Consider the following 23,924-nt stretch of genomic DNA (forward strand, 5'->3'; position numbering starts at 1 on the left):
TTCACAACCATCAGCTGGGAAATGCTGTTGCCATTAAGTTTTCAGGTCTTAATAACCAACCAGGGGGAATATTTGCTTCTCTCACCCCGCAGCAGCACGCTGGGTGGGCAGAGGAGGCAGGCACGGGGGAATGGAAGATTTGAGATCCCTTTCCAAGGGACAGGGAGCCGGGGATTTGGGAGCAGAGGGCTGGCAGCGGGGCAGGGTGCCTGGTTCACCATTCCCATCAGATGGTGCGAGCCCGCAGCTCCCAGGATTTCCCGTTCACGGTGTTAAACTGCCGACAAAAGAAGTGTGCCTGGGAGTCCCGGGGAGAGCCCACGCCCGCAGCACCATCTGCCCGGCCCTTCAAGGAGGGGATCAGGCTTTAATCAGTGGGAGCTGGTTTAGCCCTTTGGAGGCCGGGGCATTGTGCTGAGGACAGCATGGCATAATTTAAACCCGCTCACTTCATATTTCCAGGGCTGAAAATTGGGTCAGAGCTTCCCTCCCCTCTCCCCGTGCCTGCCAGCATCCTCCTTCCCATGCGGTGCGTGGCAGGACCTGCTGTCCCTTCATCACACGTGATCCCGGGAGGGATCCAGAAAATCCCGCGCTTCACTTCCCTCTGCAGTAACAGCACAGGCACATGCGGCCAGGGATAACCCCGGCTCCAAGGAATACTGCAAGTCACAAGCTGACAAAATCATTCAGCGAGCTGATTTTGAATGGGACTCATGGTCCGTGTTCAGTTATCATTTTTGATAACAATCAAGAATTAAAGTTGTTGTACCCTAAGTGATCCATCTAAACATAAAGTGTCTTTGGGCTGGGAAGGGAATACACAATTTATGGAAATCGATGAGTATCCAAGTAGTGAAAAATTCTTTAAAATCTTCAGGTTAATAACGGGTTACAGGGTCATCTTTTGCAGAATCATATCCTTTTATTCACCAGCCCTCTGTGTGCTGGGACTCTTTGCTGTCCAGGTATCCACAGACACAGGTTTGGCCCTGAGAGGGATGCTGAGGGCAGGTAGAACTGGCTGCCTGCAAGTGACAGGTAAATGGGAGGTTTCCTGTCTGATTCTGAAAGGCAGACACAAGAAATAAACTCGGTTTTCATCAACGTTGTAGCCGTAAGAAACAGGAATTCACAAACTGCACGAGGCCTCCCATGCCTGACTGACAGATCCAAACATGACTGGGTTGCACTGGGTTGTGCTGGGAGGGGGCAGCAGACCTGAGCTGACAGCTTAAAACAGCCTGGGGGAAAAAAAAAATAAAAATATTGCTACAAGGCAGCTCCAATCCAGGATCTTGTGTGGTCCGTTGTCCTTCGTTACCTGTGGCACAGAGGTGAGAAATGCCAAGACTGAGCAAAGTCACAGGAGGGCCTCTCACCTGTGGTACATCCTGCAAAGGGGATAATATAGCAAAATAATAGGCAAGAATCGACTTTTCACTCCCTCTCAGTTGTCTGTAAAGGGGGGAAAATTATGTGGGTATTCAGGAACAGTGAGGCATTTGCAAAGTGGCATGAAATTAAACAGGACATGTTTGGGAAAAACATCACAATCATTACATGTCACGGACTGCCGTAGGAAAACCCAGATCACCCAAACAAAAGCAAGGAAGAGCTCTGGATATAACTTGCAGGGGGACTTTAAACAATAGAGGAGAAAATATTTCAAGCTATCTGTTTGAAGGGCTCTTCCCTTGATTTTAGTCTCTCGTTGCCTGAAAATTATCTGGTACTGTATTCATCTAAGCACGGTTTAATGTCAATGAAAGGGTTTAGTCCCTCTGATTCTGCATCTTCCCCTTTTCAACCTCTCTTTGGGGCGCAGAGCATTATCTCTTCCTGGGATCCGTCTTCTGTGCTTAATTTCAACACAGCCTGGGAAAAGGCAGCACACTGAGATATTGACGTTCCCAACATCAGGCAGAAGCTGGATGATAATGACGGCGAACGCTTTCCCACGTTCCCTGCCCAGCGCCGCGATGCCAAACCCCATTGTGTCCCACACTCCCCAGCCCACCTGCTCCTTTGGGAGCGGGGTATTATCCCCAGGCAATTCACAGTCAATTTGCCATGCTGTAATGGATGCTTTCCCATTGTCCCGGGCACGCATGGATTGGCTGCCGACTGTGGGAAACTCCGAGTCGCTCCGGACCCAGAGTTTTGTATGCGGCCCCTGTGTATAAATAGGGCAGATCCGGGCTCCCTTCTCCACTCCGAGCTGAAAGCAGCCCTTGGGATATCGGTGCTCTCTCCCTGGACATCCCATGGCCCGGAGGGAAGCGCAGGGTGAGTATCTGCCGGAGAGCCGGGAAGGGCCGCAGCCTTTGGGGTGTTGAGAGATGGGGAGGAGAAGCCTGGCTGCTCACCTTCCCTTCTTCCCCTTCTGTGTTCCAGCCGCGGATCGGATTTACAGCAGCTGGAAGTGCTCCTGGAGAAGGGATTTCAGAGGCACCAGCCCAACTCCGAGCTGGGGAAAGGCGAAACGCTGGAGGGATGGCTGTGAGCGACCCGGGATAAGGGCGAGGTGAGTGCTCCTCATCACATCCCCCATCCGTCTCACTGCCTTTTCCTTTGGGAAAAACTCCAGCCGGCCCTTCCCCGTGTAACACCTTTCTCCTCTCCTGCCCCTTCAGCTTTTGCAGCCCCTGCCAAGAGCCCGCAGCAGGACGATCCTGAGGGGCAGTGCCCCAGAGCGGCTCTGCGATTCCCGTCCCTCCGTTCCACAGGAGCAGGAACGCGGGGGAAGCTGAGCTGCCACTCCCGGAGGTCACAGGTGGCACCCGGGGACTCCGGTTCCTCCGCACCCAGCTCCAGCCACCAGCCTCCTGCAAAACCAGCAGCACCGAAGCGATTCCAAAGCCGCCGGAGGCACCGGCAGTTCACAGTTCCGTGATTTTTTGGACGTTTCCCGTATTCCAGAGGAGAGCATGACTTGCTGTACAAGTCGCCCCCACTCCTCTCATGAGTAGGGAAGAATTTTTGCCCTTTGCAGGTCATTGCTCTGCTTGGACGTGAGCTCCCCTTCTCCCAGAAGGACTTCAACCATCCCACCGCGTGGAGAGAAAGTTGTTCTGAGGGAATGTGAGCTGTATCCTCCTGCTGGGAGGGCTGGAGGGGCCGTTCGGAGCCGAACCACGGCTGTTCTTAACCTCTGCGAGGTTGTCCATGTACCTCTGCTGGGAAAGCTGTAACCCCTGGGACAGTCAGGGCTCCCAAAAGTGTCCCTGAGCCTTCTCTGACTCCTCGGGATGCCAGGGCATCCACACCTGGAATGCCCAGGGGTCTCACTGGACACGTTTGGGAATCTGGCCTTCCCACGGTGCTGCGAGGGGTTCTATAATGTTTATAGTTTGTGCTGAGCACGCTCTGAGAATGGTTAAACCATGCCCCAAACCATGTAGAGGAAATTCCTCGGGATGTCTTGCTCACGAGCCGGGGCTGTTTGTGAGGTTCAGGATGCGTGTGTGCCTTTTGTAAAGGCGGGAGCTCGTTTTTATGTCCTTATAGGACTGAAAGTTACGGCTGTGCTGTCAATTATAAAAGAAATATTTATCAAAGTCTTTCATGAAAGGCAGGTGTATAAATTATATTTATGTTTTTGGTACCCTTTTGCCAGGGGAAAATGGGAATTTGTTATTGTCCTTGGAGGATGTTATGATGTGTTCTGTGCAAGCTGCACCCAATGTATGACCTGTGCCAGTTATCTTGAATGTCAGAAGTTGCAGAAACTTCTAATGCTCAAAAATAAATAAAAATCTGGTTAATCAATCCAAAGTTATTCTTTTTTTGAAGTAGTTTCTACAGCTGGTTTCCGTGAGCTCAACAGACAGGAGACAGATTTCAGTGAAAGCAGAGATATTCAGACTCGACACCGAATTTCCCCACCAGTTCTGTGTCCATCGGGAGCAATGCTGTTTTCCACAGCTCGGGAATATCAAACCCCAGCTCTCTCAATGTGGGACAAAAATAACAGCACGCCTGAGCGGCCAATTCTCTGGGAATTCAGAGCCAAAAAAGGTCACTGCAAGGGTGAAAAAAAATCATGGCATGGTTTGGTTGGGAGGGACCTTAAATATCGTCTAACTCCAACCCCTTGTCGCAGGCAGGGACACCACTCACAGAAAGTACTTTTGATTAAGAGATAAAGTTTTCCAAGGCACCTCACGGCACAACAATTCACATTCCTGGGGATGTTTCCGGGTCACAAAACTCTTGGAAACACTCAGGGGGTTAAAATTCAGGGGTTCAGCTACAGGGGACACGCGTGGGGCTGCTCCGTGGCTGTGTGGGTGTATCGGCGTCCTGGACCCCGGCTCCCCGTGAGCTACCGGGGATTCCCCCGTATCCCCGGGGGTCTCTCTGCCCGTTCTCCCCAATTCCCCCCGGGGGTCCCTCTACCCTCCCCCGGGGGTCTCTCCCCATCTCCCCCAGGGCCTTATCGACCCCACCAGGGGTCTCTCCTTGTCCCCTCTCGTTCCTCCCGCGGTCTCTGCCGTCCCCCCGCGCTTCCCCCGGGGCTCAGCGTCATACATCGCCCTCTCCCTGGGGTCCCCCTTTCAATCTCCCCCGAGGGTCTCTCCTCCCGTCCCCCCCGCCCAGTTTTCCCCGGGGGTCTCTCTGCCCTCCCCGGGGGTTCCTCTCCCCATTCGCCCCTCTCCAGTCCCCTCCCCGGGCTGTTCCCCCCCGTTCCCCCCGGGGTCTCTCCGCGCCCCCCCCCCCCCACACCGCGGTGTCCCTCAGGCCCCGCCCCCGCGCCGCCGGTGGGCGGGGCCGGCGCGCGCTCCCCGCCCGGTCCGCGCGCCTCCGCCTCGTTGCCATGCAAATCTATGCGCATACATTTGCATGACGATGAGGCCGGGGTGAGGGAGGGAGCGGGTCGCGTTCAAAATGGCGGAGCGGGGCGGTCGCGGCAGCGGTCACGGCAGCCTGGACAAGAGCATCACCCTCCCGCCCGACGAGATCTTTCGTAACCTGGAAAACGCCAAGCGCTTCGCCATAGACATCGGTAACCGGGCAGGGGTGGGGCCTGCGGGGAGGGGGCGGCGGTGGGGAACGCGCGGTGGCTTTGGCCCCGCTGAGGGGACCCGCGGGGGGCCGGGCCGGGCCCGCGCGGGGCACGCTGGGGAGTGTAGTCTCCCGCTACCCGCGTGCCAGCGCGGGTGGTCGCGGGCTCACTACAGCTCCCGGTGGCCTGAGCGGTGTGGGGGCGGCGCGGGGTTCGAGGGGAGCTGTAGTCCCACGGCCGGGTGCCGGAGCGGCGCTGGCGGGGAGCGGCACTACAGGTCCCGGCGGGCCGCGCGCGGGTAACGGGCCGCGGGCAGCCGGGCGGGGCGGCCCGGCCGGGGCTGCCCTTGGCGGCTAAGGGGGGACGGGGGAGAGTCCGGGGAGCTCGGCCGGACGAGACGGGAGGAGGCGGAGCTGGGGGGCATCGGCTGCACCCCCTCAGAGCGCTCCGGGCCCTGCCCCACTGCGCCAGGCCCGAGTGCGGAGCCCCTCGGCCGCCCCCCGCCCCAGGCCGCGGGATGCTGCGGGCGCTCCTCCGCCTCCCGAAACGGGCCTGGAAGAAGAAAAAAGGGCTGGGGACGGCGGCTGTGGCACTGCCCGGGCAGGGCAGCTGCGGGGCTTGGCGTGGGTCGGGGTCTGTCACTGCTGCCTCAGTCACCCCCAAAAACACCCGCTGCCCTGTGCATACACCCCAGGACCCGACACTCCCGATTTCCCACATCCTGAGCCGTGGGACAGGGTGACACACGTCAGGGTGACACACGTCAGGGTGACACCTGCGCACCGCAGCCGGGAGTTGTGCAGGGACAGGATGAGCCTGTTCCAAGTGCCTCCCGTGCAGGAATAAGCAGTCGTTCTGTGGACACCCACTAAGCCAAAAGTGCCATTTCACGCGTTTTCCTTCCATATTACGGTCTCGAGATCAGTGGAACTTCTAGGAGAAAAGTCAGGGGAAAGAAAACCGAGCTATTACTCCTCAGGTGAATACTGCTCTGTGTGGTGGAGACTTAGAGACAGTGGAAAGAAAACGTGCACCATAATAGAAAATCTTGTCGTGTCACCAGTTACTTCAGCTCCTCAGGAGCTGCTGGTTCAATGCCTGTGAAAGTAACAGCCAGAACTGTCCCTTTGTGCGGGTCAGCACGGAATTAGAGCCGTGGGATTAGTTATAAAACCTAGTTACATGTCTCAGCTGGTGTTCTGAATGGATTTAAGTCTTTACGAACTGGGAGAGGAAGGGGATAATGCACAAAGCGTGGCTCTGCATACCGTGGATCTGGTGATGAATTCCTGCAGCACCTGTGTCATTGTCAGCGTAAAGAACGTGACATTCCAACACGGGCTTTGTGATCCTCAGTTTGGAGGGGTAGAGGGAAGCTTTTCCATAAAAAAGCTGTGCAACCCCTCACCTCTAAGCACCAAGCCCTCACCTTTCAGCAGAACAGACTGTGGGTTTTGTTTACCAGAAACTTTAAAGCACTGGCTAGGACACTGAAATCAGATCCAAGGTCAGGGAAGCTGTATTGCTTTTGTTACTATAAGTACCTGTCCATGGTCTCTCTATGTTGGCCTCACTTAAATTTTCCTGGAGTAAACTGCCTGTTTTTCTGCTATAGGTGTAAATATTTTCCTGACAAAAATATTTGAGTGTGGAAGAGCTGACAGTGCTGTTATGCAGGCAAAGCTGCACACTCTAGGGATTATCTTTCACTTCTGCTGCTTCATTTCTTGGTTATTATTAGGCAGCAGTGCCACTGAATTTAGCCATTATTTAGGATCTAATGTTGCCAGGTTTTTATTTACTTTCAGGACTTCAGTGTTGACACAATAGTGGATCACAGTTACCCTCAGACCTGGAGCACTGTGGTGAAAAACACTGAAGTTATTCAGTGTAACCCCAGAAATCCACTTTTGTGGGTCAGATGCAAAGACAGGGGAAGGAGTTGAATTCTGTTTCAAGGAGAGAGTTGAAAGTTTTATTGCCATGAACAGACTGGAAGCCTGAAGGGGGGTGATGAGGCTGCTCTGCTCAGACTTGCACATTGGTAATAATCTCCAACTGCTGTGTGCTTGAGAAACATCACTGAGCATTCTTTACCCCAAAGCCAAGACCAATCTTGCAAAATAATTACTCAGTACAGAGGGTCATTTTCTAACCAGCCATGGGTTTGCAGGGTAAGAATATTATTTAGGTGTTGCTGCTGAAACACCCTGTGCACAGGGAGGGCATTGCTCAGTGGTGGCAAACCAGCTGAGAACATCCTGGTACAGATTTGGGGGGTTTCATAAAGTTTCCAAACAAGGTAAATGACAGCGGTGAATGTACTCGCCTGGCTAATTAAGAATTTCCGCTGCTCATCCTGATGCCACAGCAGTTGGGCACAAACTGAATTTATGGGGCTTTTCCCTCCCGTGATGCTCTGGGGGTTAACCAGGCCAAGCAGTTCCTCAGCAAAGGTTCTTTCTGTATTTCCGTGAATTCTCTTTGGCTTTAACTGAGGAGACCTGGAGAACCAAGAGCTGACATAAACATAAGTTCTATTGTTTGCTCCGAGGTGAGGCATTAATCATAACTTGTCATCTCTTTATGAACAGGTGGTTCATTAACCAAGTTGGCTTATTACTCAACTGTACAGCACAAAGTGGCAAGAGTGAGATCCTTTGATCATTCTGGAAAGGTGAGAATTCCATCAGGGATCAGCTGCATGTGACTGACTCGCAGGAGTGAGGTTCTGGACTGAGGAGAACAGAAATTGTACCCAAACCCATCTAATAACTTGTTCTATATGAAACTTTTTTGGGAAGTGTTTGTATTGCCAGGTACTGTTTGAAATATTTGTTTTCCAGACAGTAAGTGTGGTACTTCTGTAAAAACCCCTGCTCCTGTGCGGACATAACTTTCCTCATGCAGAGGGATTTCCTACACGTCAGCTGCATGGGAGAATTGATTATCTCAGCTTAAGGAGAATTAAGACCTGTGAAACTCTATTCTTCTTTGACATAGCTTGAGGTGTTACGTTTAATGGCATTAACACAGTTTCAAGGGCAAAAAAAAGCACAAGTATTGATGCTCAGTAGTTCAGCGTTTAACCTTGTTTCTGCAAGAATGTTCTCTAAGAAATCCTTTTCTCTTTTAAAGGACATAGACAACGAACCTTTGTATGAAATATCTGTTCAGGAGGAGATTACAGCTCGACTTCATTTCATTAAATTTGAAAACACTTATATTGAAACCTGCCTAGATTTCATCAAAGACCATCTTGTCAATACAGAGACAAAAGTCATCAAAGCCACGGGTGGTGGTGCCTATAAATTCAAAGACCTTATTGAGAAGAAACTGGGGTTGAAGTAAGTGGAACTGCTTCTGCTTCTGTAAAGAATAAAATTACACCTACTCCAAAAGCTTTTATCATTTTCCAGGCATGCTCAGAGGTAATTCGTGTGACAGTCATTTATTGTATAGCTCCTACCTAAACTTCATGCAGAGGCTTGCAGGAGAACAAAGGGCAGCCCCATGAATTTACAGCCCTATGAATTTACTGTTCAAGCACCATTATCAAACACCAAATACTAAACAGCTTTTACTGAAACCTGCCTAGATTTCATCTTATCAATATAGAAACAAAAGCCATCAAAGCCACTGATGGTGGTGCCTATAAATTCACACTTTCTATGCTGTAAGTGTAGAAAAACATTAATTTACCCCAATATTAATCATCACTGTGGGGAGCTTCAAGGCACCTCTTCTGCTGTGATCTGTGTGATATGTTCCTCAACCCCTGAGGGCCTGTGCTCATCTTCTACACTGTCTTTGCCGATTACTTACTTCTCCTGATAAGCTGGACTCCGTTATCTGTGTGTTTCACACCAGCCCCCTTTCGCACCTTCTTGGCTGTTACTAAGGATCGATTGATCGAGATAAGGAAGCAGTTTCCTCGCTTATCTCATATGGTGCACCTAGTTTTGGTTTTTCATTGGTTCTGATGTACTCAATCACCAGGTCCGAGTCAGACTGGTTTCTCCATCGTAGAACACACAAATCATTCTGGAGGAGCTGAGATGAGTTTGTGCCTTGTTTATATGTTTCCAAGAAGCCTCAGGATATTTCCTGTAAGAATTCCCATAAATCAATACCAGTACAGAGACACAGAAGTCAGCCTGTGTTAGCTGCCTTATCAATCATCCTCTCTAAGTTTTGTGTCACAGACTCCACACTGGGGATGTGTCCTGTTGTGAATCCTGCTACTCTAGTGAGAAGTCTCTTCTCCTGTGTTTGCTAATCCCAGTTTTAGGCTCCTCCCAGTCCCTTGAATCTGTCATAAACAAATGCTGGAATGTCGAGGGGGCCTTTTGGGCTTTATTTGGAGGCAGGGGAAGAGCAACAGACAATTATTCCATGTTGGAAAATTGTTTTCTATGGTTAATTTCCAGCTGAGCTTCCTGACCTACTTTATGACAGAGGTGCTCCATGAAAGGAGGAGGGCAGGAAGGAGCAGTGTAAACAAGCAAACAGGATTATTTGTAATGACAACAGGATTAAAATTACTGTGTAACAGAACTCCAGGCTGGAGTTCTGGCGTGGTGGGGGAGCACCAGACCACGTGCAGTTGGAGGTTTCGTGTTTCCAGGGAGCTGGGCTTGTGCCACACTGTGAAAATTCCCATCTGCAAAGTCAGTGCAAACTGCTGCTCCAAAAGCAAACTGCCTTATCAGGAGGGCTGGGAAGTTTATTTAAGGCTTTTTCCTCCCCCTCAGAGTTGATAAGGAAGATGTAATGACCTGCCTAATTAAGGGGTGCAACTTCGTGCTGAGGAACATCCCCCACGAGGTGTTTGCTTACCAGAAGGATTCAGACACAGAATTCCGGTTCCAGACAAACCACCCCAACATTTTCCCTTATTTGCTGGTGAACATTGGCTCAGGGGTCTCCATAGTGAAGGTGAGTGGTGGCCAAGTTGCTCTGTTGGAGGTTTGATAAAGGTGATCTGACACCTCTCACTGGTGCAGATTTGTCCTCATTTTTTCTTGGGTACTGCAAGGTTCAAAAAGAAAATTGTGCCTTTTTTAGTTTATTTCTATGAATTGCAGAGTTATGAATGCTTTTCCATTCACTATTTTTTTTTTAATTACATTTAATTTGATATTTAGAGAAGTGGTTACATTACCTGATGAGGACAAAGACTGTCAGATCAAAGTGATTTTTGATGTTTGTTTTGTCACGCTGTTGAAGAGACCAAGTTTAATCTCTATATTTAGCATTATTTGCCAAGAATTAAATACAAAGATTTCCAAAACTGCTTGTGGTGTATGTGCAGCATGGCCTTCCACAATGGAAGGATTCCATCTCCACTGATTCCACTGTTCCAAAACCCTGCACACTCTGACATTTAACCTGTGTTAAACATTATAACAGGACTTTCTAAATAGATCTGCCTTGTTTGATTCACAGGTAGAATCAGAAGACAAATTTGAATGGATTGGGGGCAGCTCAATTGGAGGTGGAACATTCTGGGGTCTTGGAGCTCTGCTCACCAAAACAAAGGTATCCAAGTGTCTCTTAGGATGGGATTAAATTAAATGGTGGGAGGAAGCCTGAAATGTTGGAATGGCAGGTAACAGGACTGAGTCCTGGACTTGTGTTCATATTTTTGACACTTCTGATGCATGAAAGGAAGCTTTACATGGAAAAAGATACTGGTGGAATATAGGGACGAGAATTAGAAGATGCTTATTGCGACCAAAAGCAAATTCCGCTTGGGGCTCAAGGACAAGTGATGGACAAGAGCCTCCTCAAAGTGGCCTGGTAATGTTTTATTCTCTTTTCAACTTAAAAGGCCAGCCCAGTTCCTGCAATAGTGTGCAGAAGAAAGCAGGGAGCACACAATTGCTGCAAAATGTCTGCGAGCTGAGAGGAGAAATTTTGCCTCATGGTTGGTTCCTTTTTTGCTAACCTGAGTTTAAATCCTGGGCTGATGAACAGGGCCCGACTTAGTCCTGCTCAGCCCAGGCCAGCTCTGACATCATGCTGGGCTTCCCAAAGAGCCCTGTGGCTTAAATGAGTGTCCTAAATGTCAGCAGTGTAGGAAAAGCTACAGTTACATATGCACCAGATAAGAAAATGTCAGATGGAGAGCACAGCCTGGGCTGTGCTTTCTGTTTGATGCTCCTAAAGAAGAAATCTTAGAACATGACAGTGCCTGATCTTAATTCTCTCTTGCTTCTGTAGAAGAAATTCAAGTTAGCAGGGTTATAAATTAAGTATTGGGATAATGGAGCCTGCCTGCAAGTTTCATTTCAGGGACAGTGGCACATCCTGTAACAGTGAAGGCACACTGAGACTTTTTTCTCAAACTTCTCTTTTATTCTGCTTCAGGAAGACAAAATTCTGTTTCCTCTTAGTTCCTGTGTTTCTGACTTCCAAAATAAGTGATGCCATGAGGCTTCTGACTGTTTGATATGTGCTGACCCACTTTAGTTTTTCAGGGGAAATTCCACAAAATATCTGCAGATAAGAAAGGGGTTGATTGTGGTGTTCATCTTTAAAGGAGCTCCACTTCAGATCAGTCTGTTTGATCATCCCTGTAATTAGAAATAGCCTGTCTTTGCCTGGCAGGGTTAATTCTGAGACTGGTTTTGGTCAGTAAAGATGCTGAAGAGCTCTGGCTCAGGGCAGCTGTAGTAACTGTGCCTCTCACCCTCAGAAATTTGATGAATTGCTGCAGTTGGCCTCCAAGGGCCAGCACACCAACGTGGACATGCTGGTGAAGGACGTGTATGGAGGTGCCTACCAGACCCTGGGGCTCAGTGGGAATCTCATTGCCAGCAGCTTTGGGAAGTCCACCACAGCAGACAAAGGTACTGGGATAAAAAGGATCTACACAGACATCTCCTCTGGCTCTTGGGAATCAACTTGATACTGATCTAACAAGCAGAGCTGAAAATAATCACCAGCTTCTTTCATGATCTTGTGCTTTGCCTGCACAGTATTGATTAAAAATGTTCTGCAGTACTGCTTTATAAGCAGACATTTAAATTTTTAGCTTGGGATTGCCTAAGCCAAGGGAGAATTTAAAAAATAGCTGTCTGGTTAGCCTGGGGTTAATTCATTCCTGTGGGAAATAGATGTGGCTTTCTGGGCTCCAGAAAGGTCCGCTGGCAGTGATTTACTACGATTTGCAGTTTATTTGTAGTATCTTAATGAAACACTTGCAGTGCATCACGGGCCAAGAGGGATGGATGAACCCTCACCCCTGGTTCCTAGAGAGAAGAAATGGGTTCCTGCCACCCAGGAAGTTTATTTTCAAGAAATGTTTCACATAGGCTTAGTGAGGTTTTGGCTTTTTTGCTGATAATCCTCAATCACATCACACTTCCTCCTTGTTAGAAGTACATTTTATATGTGAGGTTTTTCTAGAGGGTAACACTTTTCTTCTCCACACATAAGGAAAACTGCTCCAACCCTGGATTTTTCTTTCCCCAACTGCAGGCTCAGTTAGGAAAGCACAGTCCACTGGAGCTTCTTCAGTCTGTGTGTAATTTGCTTTACACTTCCTGCCTTTCCAGAGTTTTCCAAAGAAGATATGGCCAAAAGTTTGCTCCACATGATCAGCAATGACATTGGTCAGCTGGCCTGCCTCTATGCCAAACTGCACAACCTGGATAAAATCTATTTTGGAGGGTTCTTTATCCGAGGCCACCCCGTCACCATGCGCACAATAACCTACAGCATCAACTTCTTCTCCAAGGTAAGGAAAACGCAGGGTTCCCTAAGGCAAAGTCACATTTTAGGTATTTTTCTAGGCTCTTGGGATACCTTAATAAATGAATTTGCACATAAAGTAAGCTTAGAAGGCTGCTCCTTAGGTAGGTAAGGCAGGGATGTGTTGTGGGAGGGGTGAAATCAATGTGAAATGCCTGGGAGTTGTGTCTGGCCCTTTTTCTCTCTCCCTACCTCCCTTTCTCGCTTTTTATTATTATTTTTTTGATTGACAGTCTGTCTTGTAGCTCCAAGTAATGAGTTTCCACTGTGTTCTTAGATAGTCACCATCATTATTCAATTCCTCTTGCTGATTTGCATCTCTCCACCCCCAGGCCATGCAGTGTGGGGTTGTTCTGCTGAGACAGTTGGCATCAGGGGGGTTTTGTTATTAAAGAGAAAATCAAACCCCAGATCAACCAAGCTGAAGTTCTTTGCAGGTTTTGAAGCTGTGGAAAATACTGAAGGTTTTTGATTAGGAGAAAGGTCCAACCCACAAGCTCGTTAGTGGTTACAGGTAGATTAGTCCTGCACTTTGGGGATTTTATAGAGTAGATGACACCATTTTTTTTCTCATCTCAGTGCTTTATGTAAGAGACTCCTGTGTGCTGCTTTTCCCCCTCTTTATTTCACCATTGTTGTCCCTTTCTGTAAACCTGCTGAGTTCCAATAAAGCTGTTGCAAAACTGCAGCTTTAGGTTGTTGTAAGAGATACTTTGCCAGGGGCTCAAATCCAAATCTCCCTGTGAGCTGGAGCTGCTGTTTCCCTGTAGCTCCCCTCAGGGTGAGCTGTTCCCACAGTCACTGCTGAATTCCTTGGAAAGGTCGTGTCTCACCCAGCCTAGGAGAGCTGAGGGGCCTTGCTGTGAGGATGGAGGGTTCTCCTCCCCTGCATTCCTGTATTTTGCATTCATAATTGAATTATCTGGGTGGGGGAACGCTTGCCTGTGGGTAATGCACAGTCTGCGTGGTGTTGAAGAGCAGTGCAATGAAATAAAGACAGGAGCAGTGTTGGCTGCAGTGGCACACGCTTACCTTGGCAATCACATGACCTTGCATTTCCAGCCTGTTGAAGCAAGAGGAGTTGAATATTCATGGCATGATGCAGTGGTGTTTTCCAGGGAAGGCCATAGAGCACACACCACTGGTGCATGGGTGTTTTCCAGCTGTGTGATAACTGGGGAATGATGGGTGTGAGCAGTTCCTCCCCGAGCTGTTCCAGGAGCACCGTTAAAGTTGCTGAATGTGTGAGAATGTAGCACAAATGACTATTACCATCTTCTAGTTGTTTCTATTAAATTAAAGTGTGAAACTAGTGACAAAGAAGTGCCTGTTAGCCCTCAGGGACCATCCAATTGCAATGTTTCATATTGTGGCAGGGAGAGGTTCAGGCATTGTTCCTGAGACATGAAGGCTACCTGGGAGCCATTGGGGCATTTTTAAAAGGAGCTGAACAAGACAGTAAGTACAGCACTGCTCTGTTCTGTATATGCTGTGTTCTGAAATGTCAGTGTACTGTCCAAGTTTCTCTTAAGAGGCTGCATGTAAGCTGTTGCCTAAATAAATCCATTTGGCACTAATAAGCGCAGATGCTGGGCTTTGGTTTTATACATTCTGGCAGGGACATCTTAATTTCTCACTGGACTTCCTGCTCACCTTTGAGAAGGCAGCAGGACTGGGCTCTTCTCTTCTCTGCACTTCTGCAAAGAGCAGTCACAGCTCTAAATCCAGCTGGGGAAATGTGGGTTTGGAGAAGTTCCCCCTCTTTAAGAGGCCACTTTTGAATTCCTTTAATGTACTGAGGAATACCAGCATCTCCAAACTGTGTTTGTTTGAGAGTGAAAAGCCTCACAGAGGAGACCCTTCTGTCCAGATCCCTTGGATCCAGGGTGCTTTGGTGGAATTCTGCATATTTAGTTTTCCTTTTCCCCCGTTGATGTACTGGCAAGCCAGGCAGTACATTGGTTACAGTGGCACAGCCACAGGCTGCTGATGGCACTTAGCTCAGTAAGTATCAAATACACCTCCAAAAAATGGATGTGGAATTCTTTTCTTACCCATTAGACAGAGATGGGCAAAGAACCAGGTACTGAGGAATTAAAGACATTGCTTCTGCAGCATGTACTGTACATCTGAGCTCATTAAACTTTTCTCAAACAAAGCAAATCTAGAAATAACTTCAGTGTTTCTCTGAAGCTGACATTGTGCTTTGAGAGTTCTGTAATACTATTTTGTTAATAATGGATCCAGATTTAGAAATAAGAAATGCTCAGTGATAGTGCTTTGGAGGCATGCTGATCAATGATGAGGAAATGGGGTTAAAAAGAATGATTTTAGAACTTAAATTGTCTCTTGTCTCGTTCAGGTTGAAGCTCTTTGGAGCAGGTAATTCACTGAGTGGTTGAAGCATCTCTTTTGGGAGTTAGAGGGAAAAATTCTGTTTGCTTTTAAAGACATGGGAAGCTGGCTTGTGTAGTGCAGCACTGCTCAGAGGGATGCTGGCTCTAGACTCACTCACAGGAGTGTTCTCAGTTTTATTTTCAGATTATGTGTGTCTGTGTCTTTCTCTTTTCTAGATCCAAACCAGTACAGCTGGGGAGAGAATTATGCTGGGAGTTCTGGGCTAATGAGCACATCCCCTGATGTTTACCCCATGCAGAGAACACGGAGTGGTACAGTATGTGCTGTCTTTTCTAGACCTGTGTGTGTTCTCTTAGCACTGGTGACCTGGACACAGGTGATTATTCTCCAGCTGGTTGCTTCTTGCCCCTGGGGCTCCTGCTTCCCAGAGAAGTGACCAGTCTGGTGTCTGCTGTGCTGTTGAATGGAATGCTTCATAAAACAGACTGGCTGCTACTTTGTCATACTCTCCTTCACCAAAGTGGGGGGAATGTTTGTCTCTTAGCCTTTCTCTGGAGCTGGATTTTGCTGCAGCTGAAATACCTCAGAATTTGGAATTTCGTGTTCCACCATCTTTCAGCAGTGTTAATTTGTTTCTTAAGAGAAGACAAATACAAGATTGGACAGAAGAGCACAAGCCCAGTCACCTCTTAAAGTCACTGACAGTACAGCAATTCTGATTTCACAGTGGATTATTTTCACACTGGATAATTGCTGTCTATATATAGGGTGGGCATGGATAAAATAATACACAGAGAGAACTGGACTATTTATGATGACCTACAATTTTCTGCAAATCTGTCAGTCTTAACTGTGGCTGGACTTCTGCAGCCCTTGTGCTAATTTAATTCCTTCTGAATTAATTTCTGAGTGAGTACTAATCCATCTCTCTCCTTTCTCCCCTAGTTTGACATGCTGGAAATGGACAGATTGGAGAGACCACTTGTTAACCTTCCTCTGCTGAAAGACCCCTCCACTTACATCCCAGACACTGTTGACCTCACAGATGATGCTATGGCCAGAAAATACTGGCTCACCTGCTTTGAGGAGGCACTGGATGGGGTAAGTGTCACAAAACTGTGAGTCCTGTGTGAGTGACATGGGTATTTAGGAAACAAATCTGTGAAGCAGCATGTTTGTCCTGTAAAATATTCCTTCTGTCACCCCTCTGGAAGTGCAGCCCCTCTTTCCCTGTAACAGAGGCACCTGACATTGTCCCCGTCTCTTAAGGGAGGGCTTCAAAGGCAGAAATGTTCTTCTGTGGTGCTTTCTTTTAGCTTCTGAAAGGTGTGTTCAAAGTATTTTCTCTCTTCCATGGCACTTGGACCTCTCTGTACAGAGCTGCAAGCAGGACAGTTACACAACCAAGGGCCAGAGATCCTTGGGTTCCTCCTCTGGGAGCAGTTCTGCTCACAGACACTTTTCCATGGGAAGAGCACAACTAAACCAGACACAAGTTACTGTTTTCTGCACTGAAGCTGATTCAGGCAGCTCACTGGAGTAAACAAAAAGAACACAAGGGGTCGATGTGCACCATTACATTTCTGCCTGTTTCTCCTTTAGTGTATGTGCATTGTTATTTTTTTCCCCACCTCTAAGTAGTTAGAACTTGTGCTTAATTTCTGACTGGAAAACAAGCTTTAAATCTTTTGGGATGAAAAGAGACGTTAAAATGGTTGTTTACTGTTTGGAATGAAGGGAGGCTGGGAGGTGTTGTGTGGGAGGGAGCAGCCAGGCTGCAGACACAGAACAGGGAGGCAGATGGAGGGGTTATTGCTCAGACTGAACCTCACATCACTTACAAGGAGGAAGAGTTAATTTGGTAACTCCAGTGTTGCCTCATTTCTCTGCCAGGTGGCAAAGCGAGCTGCAGCCAGTCAGCCAGACTCTGTGGATGCACAGGAGAGAGCTGAGAAATTCCGGCAGAAATACTGGAATAAGCTCCAGACGCTCAGGCAGCAGCCCTTGTAAGTGTTTTTATTTTCCCTTTTGCATCACTTGTTGCTTCTGCTGAGCAGTGAAATCCCACCAAAAGCTAACCAGGATGTGAAGCAGAGCAAACAAAGCCAAGTAGGCTGAAGGCTCTGGCAAGTTTCTGTGCCACACATCAGATCCTCTGCAAAATCAAAATCCAGAGATTTTGGATTTCATGTGTTGGAGCTGAGGAGAGAAATTCTATCTTGGCATAAAATTGGTTACTAAAAAATTATACGTGGTTATTAAAAACAGCAGCAAGTAAATTCTGAACATCCTCCCTCCCTGTATTTAAATAATCTCATTGTAGATTTAAGATTACTGAATCTACAATAAGATTCTACAATAAATAATCTTATTGTAGATTCAATAATCTTATTGTAGGGCCAGGGTTTAGCACCTTTCAGCTTCAGTGCTCTTATGGAGGACTGTGATTTACAGAGGAAACAGAGGGAAAAATAACTTTTTCTGTTTGAAGTAATTGATTTGCTTTTTCCCCCCTTCTCCCTTTTTAAAGTGCATATGGTACCTTAACAGTCAGAAGTCTCTTGGATACAAGGGAACACTGTTTGAATGAGTTCAATTTTCCAGATCCCTATTCCAAGGTGAGTTCAAGACACTTTTCCAATACTCTGAAAGTGTACAAGTGATGGATGGCTCAGACGGGAGGGATTAGGAACCAGTTCCTGCACTGGTTGTGAGCAGCTGGGGGAGAAAAACAGCACTGGGGAATGGGACATAAACCCCTTCATCTGAACAGGCTCCTGGTGAGGATAATGATAACCAAACATATCACCAAGGTTCAGTTCCCTGACAGCCCTGAGAAGCCAGCCGTGGTGGCAGCCCTGCTGCTGAGCAGTGTGTGGTGGCTGTCACTCCTAATTCTGCTCTAATTCGCTGCTCTTGCCTGCTTTTGTCACTTGGGAGATGCTCAGCGCTGAGCTGTGGTGTTGGGGTGGACACAGTGCACAACCTCCTGCTCTTAAAAACATTCATTGCCACTGTGCAGCTGTCTTCTCTCTGTGTTTTGTTCCGTGGCATGAAGTGATTGGGGAGAGGACATTTGAGTCAGTATTTCTCAAAAACAACTTTCTCTATGTCTGTTCCTCACCGCTTGTTTGTGTGGCATGTAAATAACAGTGCTAGTGGCTGATCCAAGACTTTTCTCCTGACTGTTGACGTATTTCTGCAAAATACAGAGAAAGTTCTCCCTGGCTGCCCTGTCACGTGCTACCTTCACTCTGAGAAAGGGCTGAAACACGTGAGGTGGCTTTTGCTTATGTTTGCTTCTTGTAACTCAGACAAGTTTACAGCCAAGACAAGATGTTGGTACCCAGAATCATTTTAAATTTTTTAAGAGAACTCACCCTGTAACACTGATCTCACTGGTGACAGAGAAGAGAAAAGAAAAAAACCTGAGAGCTGCTGAGAATTTCGGATGATGCAAAAAAAAAAAAAGCAAAACCACCCTTCAGACTTTGTGGGGCTGCTGGTAGTGGTTTCTTGGTGTTGATGCATCATGTTACTGCTACAAGGTTTTTGTGTGTCCACTCTCCCATTCCCCACCTTGCTCAAGATCCATTTCCCAGTCTTCTCAAGATCTATTGCGCCTCTGACTTGCTAAGAAAAGCAATTCTTGGGCTACAGATCATATCCTGGCACTCGTGACACTTTCTATGAGAATCCAGGAGAGTATTTTCTTGGTCCTAAGTACGCTGACAACAGTAATTGGTTGGTCCATGAGAGGCCATGGACACAGAGGAGATGCTTGAATGTGGCCTTGGGACTGAGACAGCCAAGGCTGAGTAAGAAATGTTGATCTGTAAATCCAGTGTTTCCTGTCTGTCTTACAGGTAAAGCAGAAAGAAAATGGAATAGCCTTAAAGTGTTTCCAGAGTGTGATCGAGTCCCTGGATTCCCTGGGCTGGGAGGAGAGGCAGTTTGCACTGGTGAAAGGACTTCTAGCAGGGAATGTCTTTGACTGGGGAGCAAAGGCAGTCTCAGAGTAGGTGTTACACTCTTTAAGCTACAAAATGCCCAGTTTGGGGTTTTTTTCCCTAAAAAATAAAGTTCCTCAATCTCCCTATCAGTCTTTGTAGAGCAGTTACGCCTTCCAGCTGGTTTAAGTCATTACATTTCATGGTGGTTTGCAGACACAAAAATGTCTTTTTTGCCTGTAGCCTACTGCCTGCAAACATCTGTACATTGCTGAGGCTGTTTTCTTTTAGCATCAGAACTCTGATTTAATGTCCTGATCAGCCTTTTAACATGATCACAAAATACATTTCCCAGTCTTGGCACCCCCAGTATAAGCAGTGCAGTAAAATTGTTGGGCACCAGCTAAAGAAATGTTTGAATTGCACTGACGTGAGATGGAGGTGTTGAGCTGTGTGCCCTTTGTTTCTCTCCTGTTCCAGTGTTCTGGAGTCTGAGCCACAGTTTGGGTTTGAAGAAGCCAAGTCAAAGCTCCAAGGTAAGGGGAGATCCGTGCTGGTGGTTGGAGCTGGATGTTAGTGAGGGAACAGAGTGGGAATGTTTGTGGGGCTTCTGCTGCTCAGATGACGGGGAATCATTAGGATTGTTAGGGTTGTCTAAATGCAGAGCCAGAGTTTGGGTAATGCTTCCAGGGAATTAAACCTGCAGACTGTCTCGTTAAGCACAGAGATGGTCACTCACTGCTGTGTCCCTGCCATTCCCATGACAGAGGGCTCAGGAACTACTCTGAACCTTCACATTTAACATTTCAAACCTGAGCCCAAATGCTTCAATGCTTCAGTGAGTGCAGCATGAAACCTTCTGCTTGTACCGTGTGCAGAGTGGCTGCTGGTAAGAGTTAGAGGCTGCTGATAAGAAATGCTGACACTGCTCTGTCTGTGCCACAGAACGTCCCTGGTTGGAAGATTCCTACAGCCAGTGGCTGGAGCGACTGAAGGTAGGACCCTGGGTGGCCCTAAACCCGCTAATTAAACACCTTCATCATCAAAGACCTTGGTAATGGTGGGGTCTGAATGAAACTCTGTTCAGACAGCCCAAAACAAATCCCAATAATTACCCATAAAGAAGGGAGTAAAGGAGTTAGTCTAGAGTGTGGTTACTTCCCAAGCTGCTTCCCAGAATTCCCCCTGGAGCCCAGCTGCTATCAGAGCTGCTCCAGAGCCTCCCCTCCTTCTCAGAGCCCTTATTTCCATACACCCAGACCCCTGAATTTAAAAACCTGGGGCCTGATGTAGTGTTTGAGTTGTTCCTTCCTCCATGAGTAGCCAGCCTAAAACTGGCATTAATGTAGGAGCTTACTGGAAGTAATGAACTTACCAATTAGCAAAGCTCTTTTTTTTTTTTTTTTTTTTTTTTCCCTCATGTGATCTCTTTTACCATTCAGTTAAGATTAACTAAAAAGCTTTTGTGCCTTTGTGTAAATCTCTGTTGTAAATGGCAGCCTAAAGGTTGGGGATGAGCAGACTATGGCAAATCATTACATGCTCCATCCTACAACAAAGCACCAGCTAATCTTGTGTAACAGGGATAATTAGGGAACTACAGGCACTGTCCTGTCAGGTTTTTTTTAGGAATTAAGCATTTTTCAGTTCCTCTGCTGGTATGAACTGGAGTGAACTATGTTTCATAACACCAGGGTGAGAACAAATGAAGAGGTTAATGGAGAATAGGCACTATCTTTTCATTTTAGGATGTCACTGCCCCCACAGTCCATCCTGCCCTTTCCTGGCAGAAGGGAATCCTGTTCAGCCAGCACCAGGCTGGCTTAAAACACCCTCCAAGGTAGGTCCAGCTGGCACCCAGCGCGTTCAGGATCACAGCCTGGCTCTGGAGTTAGGCCTGGCTTGAGTTGGCAGGTGGAGGTTTTACTGCTGGAGTTTGAGAGCCCTGTCTCAAACACAGCACAGGAACTCGAGGCTGTTTTAAACCCCTGTGCAAAGTCACCATCAGGGAGCCCCATTCCTCTGTCACTGGTGTGTGCTGGGAGTTTGGTGCAATCCAGACCCAAAGGCTCCAGTGTCTGAGGGTGTAAAATGTGGGGGTTTGGAGGAGTAGCTGTGAATAACAAACTTCCCTCAGGTGAGTGGTGCTCCATCCTGAATGCATTGGTTTTCTCTTGCAGGAGGGTCCCCCTCATAAATGTGCCTTAATTTTCGCAGATAACAGTGGGATAGACATAATTTTAGGAGTCTTTCCTTTTGTCCGAGAGCTCCTTTCTAGAGGGACAGAGGTGAGTGGCTTTCCTTGCGAATTCCTATGGAGTTCTGGGAACTGCTGGGAGGTGTCACTGCCCACCAGCAGGACACTTCTCTGCCAAACTGGGAATAATCCAAGCGCCTGGAACGGCAGAGCCTGACTGTGTGACCTCTCCTGGCACCTTCCCCCAGGTGATTTTGGCCTGTAACTCTGGCCCTGCCCTCAACGACGTCACCTACAGCGAGTCCCTGATCGTGACCGAGCGCATCGCGGCCATGGACCCCGTGATCCAGTAAGCACCACTCACACCTCCCTGGGGAAAGCAGATCCTGGGCACAGCCTGGGTTTGCATTTCACCCTTCAGTTCCATCTGTAACCTGCAGCCTCAGCCCAAGGCACAGCGTTTGCTTTCATTAAAGTGAAAAATTTAGAAATTGGGTCTTTCAGGCACACCCATAGTTAGATTTCTTGTTGTGTTTTCCCTGACAAGCACTCCAGCTGCTCTGCCAGGAATTTTCTGTGTTAATAGAGGCAAATCCATGTATGTCACACACAGAGCGTCCCCAGGAGAGGATGCAGGGCTGACTGAGCAATCCTTGTGCTCACGGAAACTTTGTATTTCCTGGTGAAGTCCCTGCAGCAAAGGAAGCCTTTGTAAAAGAGGCTTAGATCTTCTTGCTTCTCTGGCTTATTCCCAGATGTGCAAGGCCCTGCTGAAGCAGCTGTTTAATATTTTTATCTTTTTAAACAGCTCTGCACTGAGGGATGAGAAGCTGCTGTTGGTTCAGACGGGCTCCAGTTCTCCGTGCCTGGATCTGAGGTACGTGGGCAAAGTTCCACTGTGTGCTTTGTGTCCCTCAGCTGCAGGATGGTCAAAGGTTTGGCTGTGGAGCATCCCAGCCTCCTTTCCTGCTGGGAATCACACCCATGAGGAGGTGCTTAGTGTGGATTTACAGACCTGTGACACTGCTCAGGCCTTACAGCGACTGGCCCTTGCTGAGGTGTCTGTGTTCAGGACGCAGCTGGGTGAGGAGCAGGTCAGGTTATGGCTGATGTCATCCTGGGACAGCAGCATCATTTCGCCTTGTTTAACCCATTTCCTTCTGCTCAGTCCCTTCACTGGAGACACAACTTAACAACTTCAATTGGGTGCATTTAAACATTTCAGTCGATCCCCTTGGCGTTCAGGTGCCGCTGTTTGTGGGCACCAGTAACTCCATGCAGGATCCCAGCTGGCAGCTTGGGGCGGCTCTGGGCTCTAGGTGTGGCCAAGGTGTGGCTGTGGTGTGACTTGTAGGTGTGACTGAAGTGTGGCCGAGCTGTGACTGCACTGTGGCCATGGTGTGACTGAACTGTGGCCTCAGTGTGCTATGGTGTGACTGAGCTCTGGCCTCAGTGTGCTATGGTGTGACTGAGCTGTGGCCTCAGTGTGCTATGGTGTGACTGAGCTGTGGCCTCAGTGTGGCCATGGTGTGACTGAGCTGTGGCCTCAGTGTGCCATGGTGTGACTGAACTGTGGCCTCAGTGTGGCCATGGTGTGACTGAGCTCTGGCCTCAGTGTGGCCATGGTGTGACTGAGCTGTGGCCGCAGTGTGGCCAAGCTGTGGCCATGGTGTGACAGTTGTGGCCGCAGTTTGGCCAAGCTGTGGCCGAGCTGTGGCTCTGGTGGTGGCCGCAGTGTGGCCATGGTGTGACAGTTGTGGCCGCAGTGGTGGCCGCAGTTTGGCCGAGCTGTGGCTGTGGTGGTGGCCGAGCTGTGGCCTCAGTGCGGCCATGGTGTGACAGTTGTGGCCACAGTGGTGGCCAAGCTGTGGCCGAGCTGTGGCCATGGTGTGACAGTTGTGGCCGCAGTGTGGCCGAGCTGTGGCCATGGTGTGACAGTGGTGGCCGAGCTGTGGCCGAGCTGTGGCCTCTCTGACCGCGCTGTGTTGCAGCCGCCTGGACCAGGGCCTGGCCGTGCTGGTGCGGGAGCGGCAGACGGACCTGGTGGTCATCGAGGGCATGGGCAGGGCCATCCACACCAACTACTACGCCGTGCTCAGGTGTGAGAGCCTCAAGCTGGCCGTCATCAAGAACTCGTGGCTCGCCGACCGCCTCGGGGGCAAAATCTTCAGCGTCATCTTCAAGTACGAAGTGCCCTGTAAATGATGGAGCTGGCACGGCCGATGGACTTGCACTAGTTTTACTTTAACTGTAAAGAATGTATTTTTATTACAACAGGGACAAGAGTTCACAGGAAATTCCGTATTTATATTGTGCTTTTGTGACTTAAAAAGCGACAATATGATTCACTCTATAGTCTACACACTCAAATATATATATGTATATCACTCATTGTTTATTTTGGTAAGTGTTTATTTTAATGCTGCAGTATTTGTGATGAAAAGACTTTATTTTTTTGTTCTGTGAGACATTCATATAGAAATATATTTAAATGTCAATGAAACCTTTTTTTAATACATCTCTGCCTACTCTGCCAGCAGTGACACGACACGTACCGAATAATTTTTAACTGCTACGTGAACCTGACGTTGCATTTTCAGCTTTTAGACTTACCTAAATCTCTCCTGCTCTGTGCAGCTCAGTTGATGGAAGG

The 23,924-nt window shown here is 48.3% G+C and overlaps 1 protein-coding gene across 1 annotated transcript; it reads left to right on the forward strand.

The window, feature by feature from the left end:
* Window positions 1-4,775: 4,775 nt before the first annotated feature.
* PANK4 (pantothenate kinase 4 (inactive)) lies at window positions 4,776-23,774 on the forward strand. Its single transcript, XM_040084506.2, has 19 exons — window positions 4,776-5,008; window positions 7,603-7,685; window positions 8,147-8,355; window positions 9,763-9,946; window positions 10,457-10,549; window positions 11,709-11,862; window positions 12,571-12,752; window positions 14,143-14,224; window positions 15,340-15,440; window positions 16,070-16,225; window positions 17,018-17,130; window positions 17,655-17,742; window positions 18,991-19,142; window positions 19,555-19,610; window positions 20,020-20,069; window positions 21,255-21,362; window positions 21,520-21,620; window positions 22,080-22,148; window positions 23,263-23,774. Exons 1-19 carry the CDS (start codon window positions 4,891-4,893, stop codon window positions 23,474-23,476), a joined length of 2,313 nt encoding a protein of 770 aa, XP_039940440.1. The 5' UTR covers window positions 4,776-4,890; the 3' UTR covers window positions 23,477-23,774.
* The last annotated feature ends 150 nt before the right edge of the window (window positions 23,775-23,924 follow it).

Source organism: Hirundo rustica, chromosome 22 (genome assembly GCF_015227805.2).
Source record: "Hirundo rustica isolate bHirRus1 chromosome 22, bHirRus1.pri.v3, whole genome shotgun sequence".
Classification (NCBI taxonomy): Eukaryota; Metazoa; Chordata; class Aves; order Passeriformes; family Hirundinidae; genus Hirundo; species Hirundo rustica.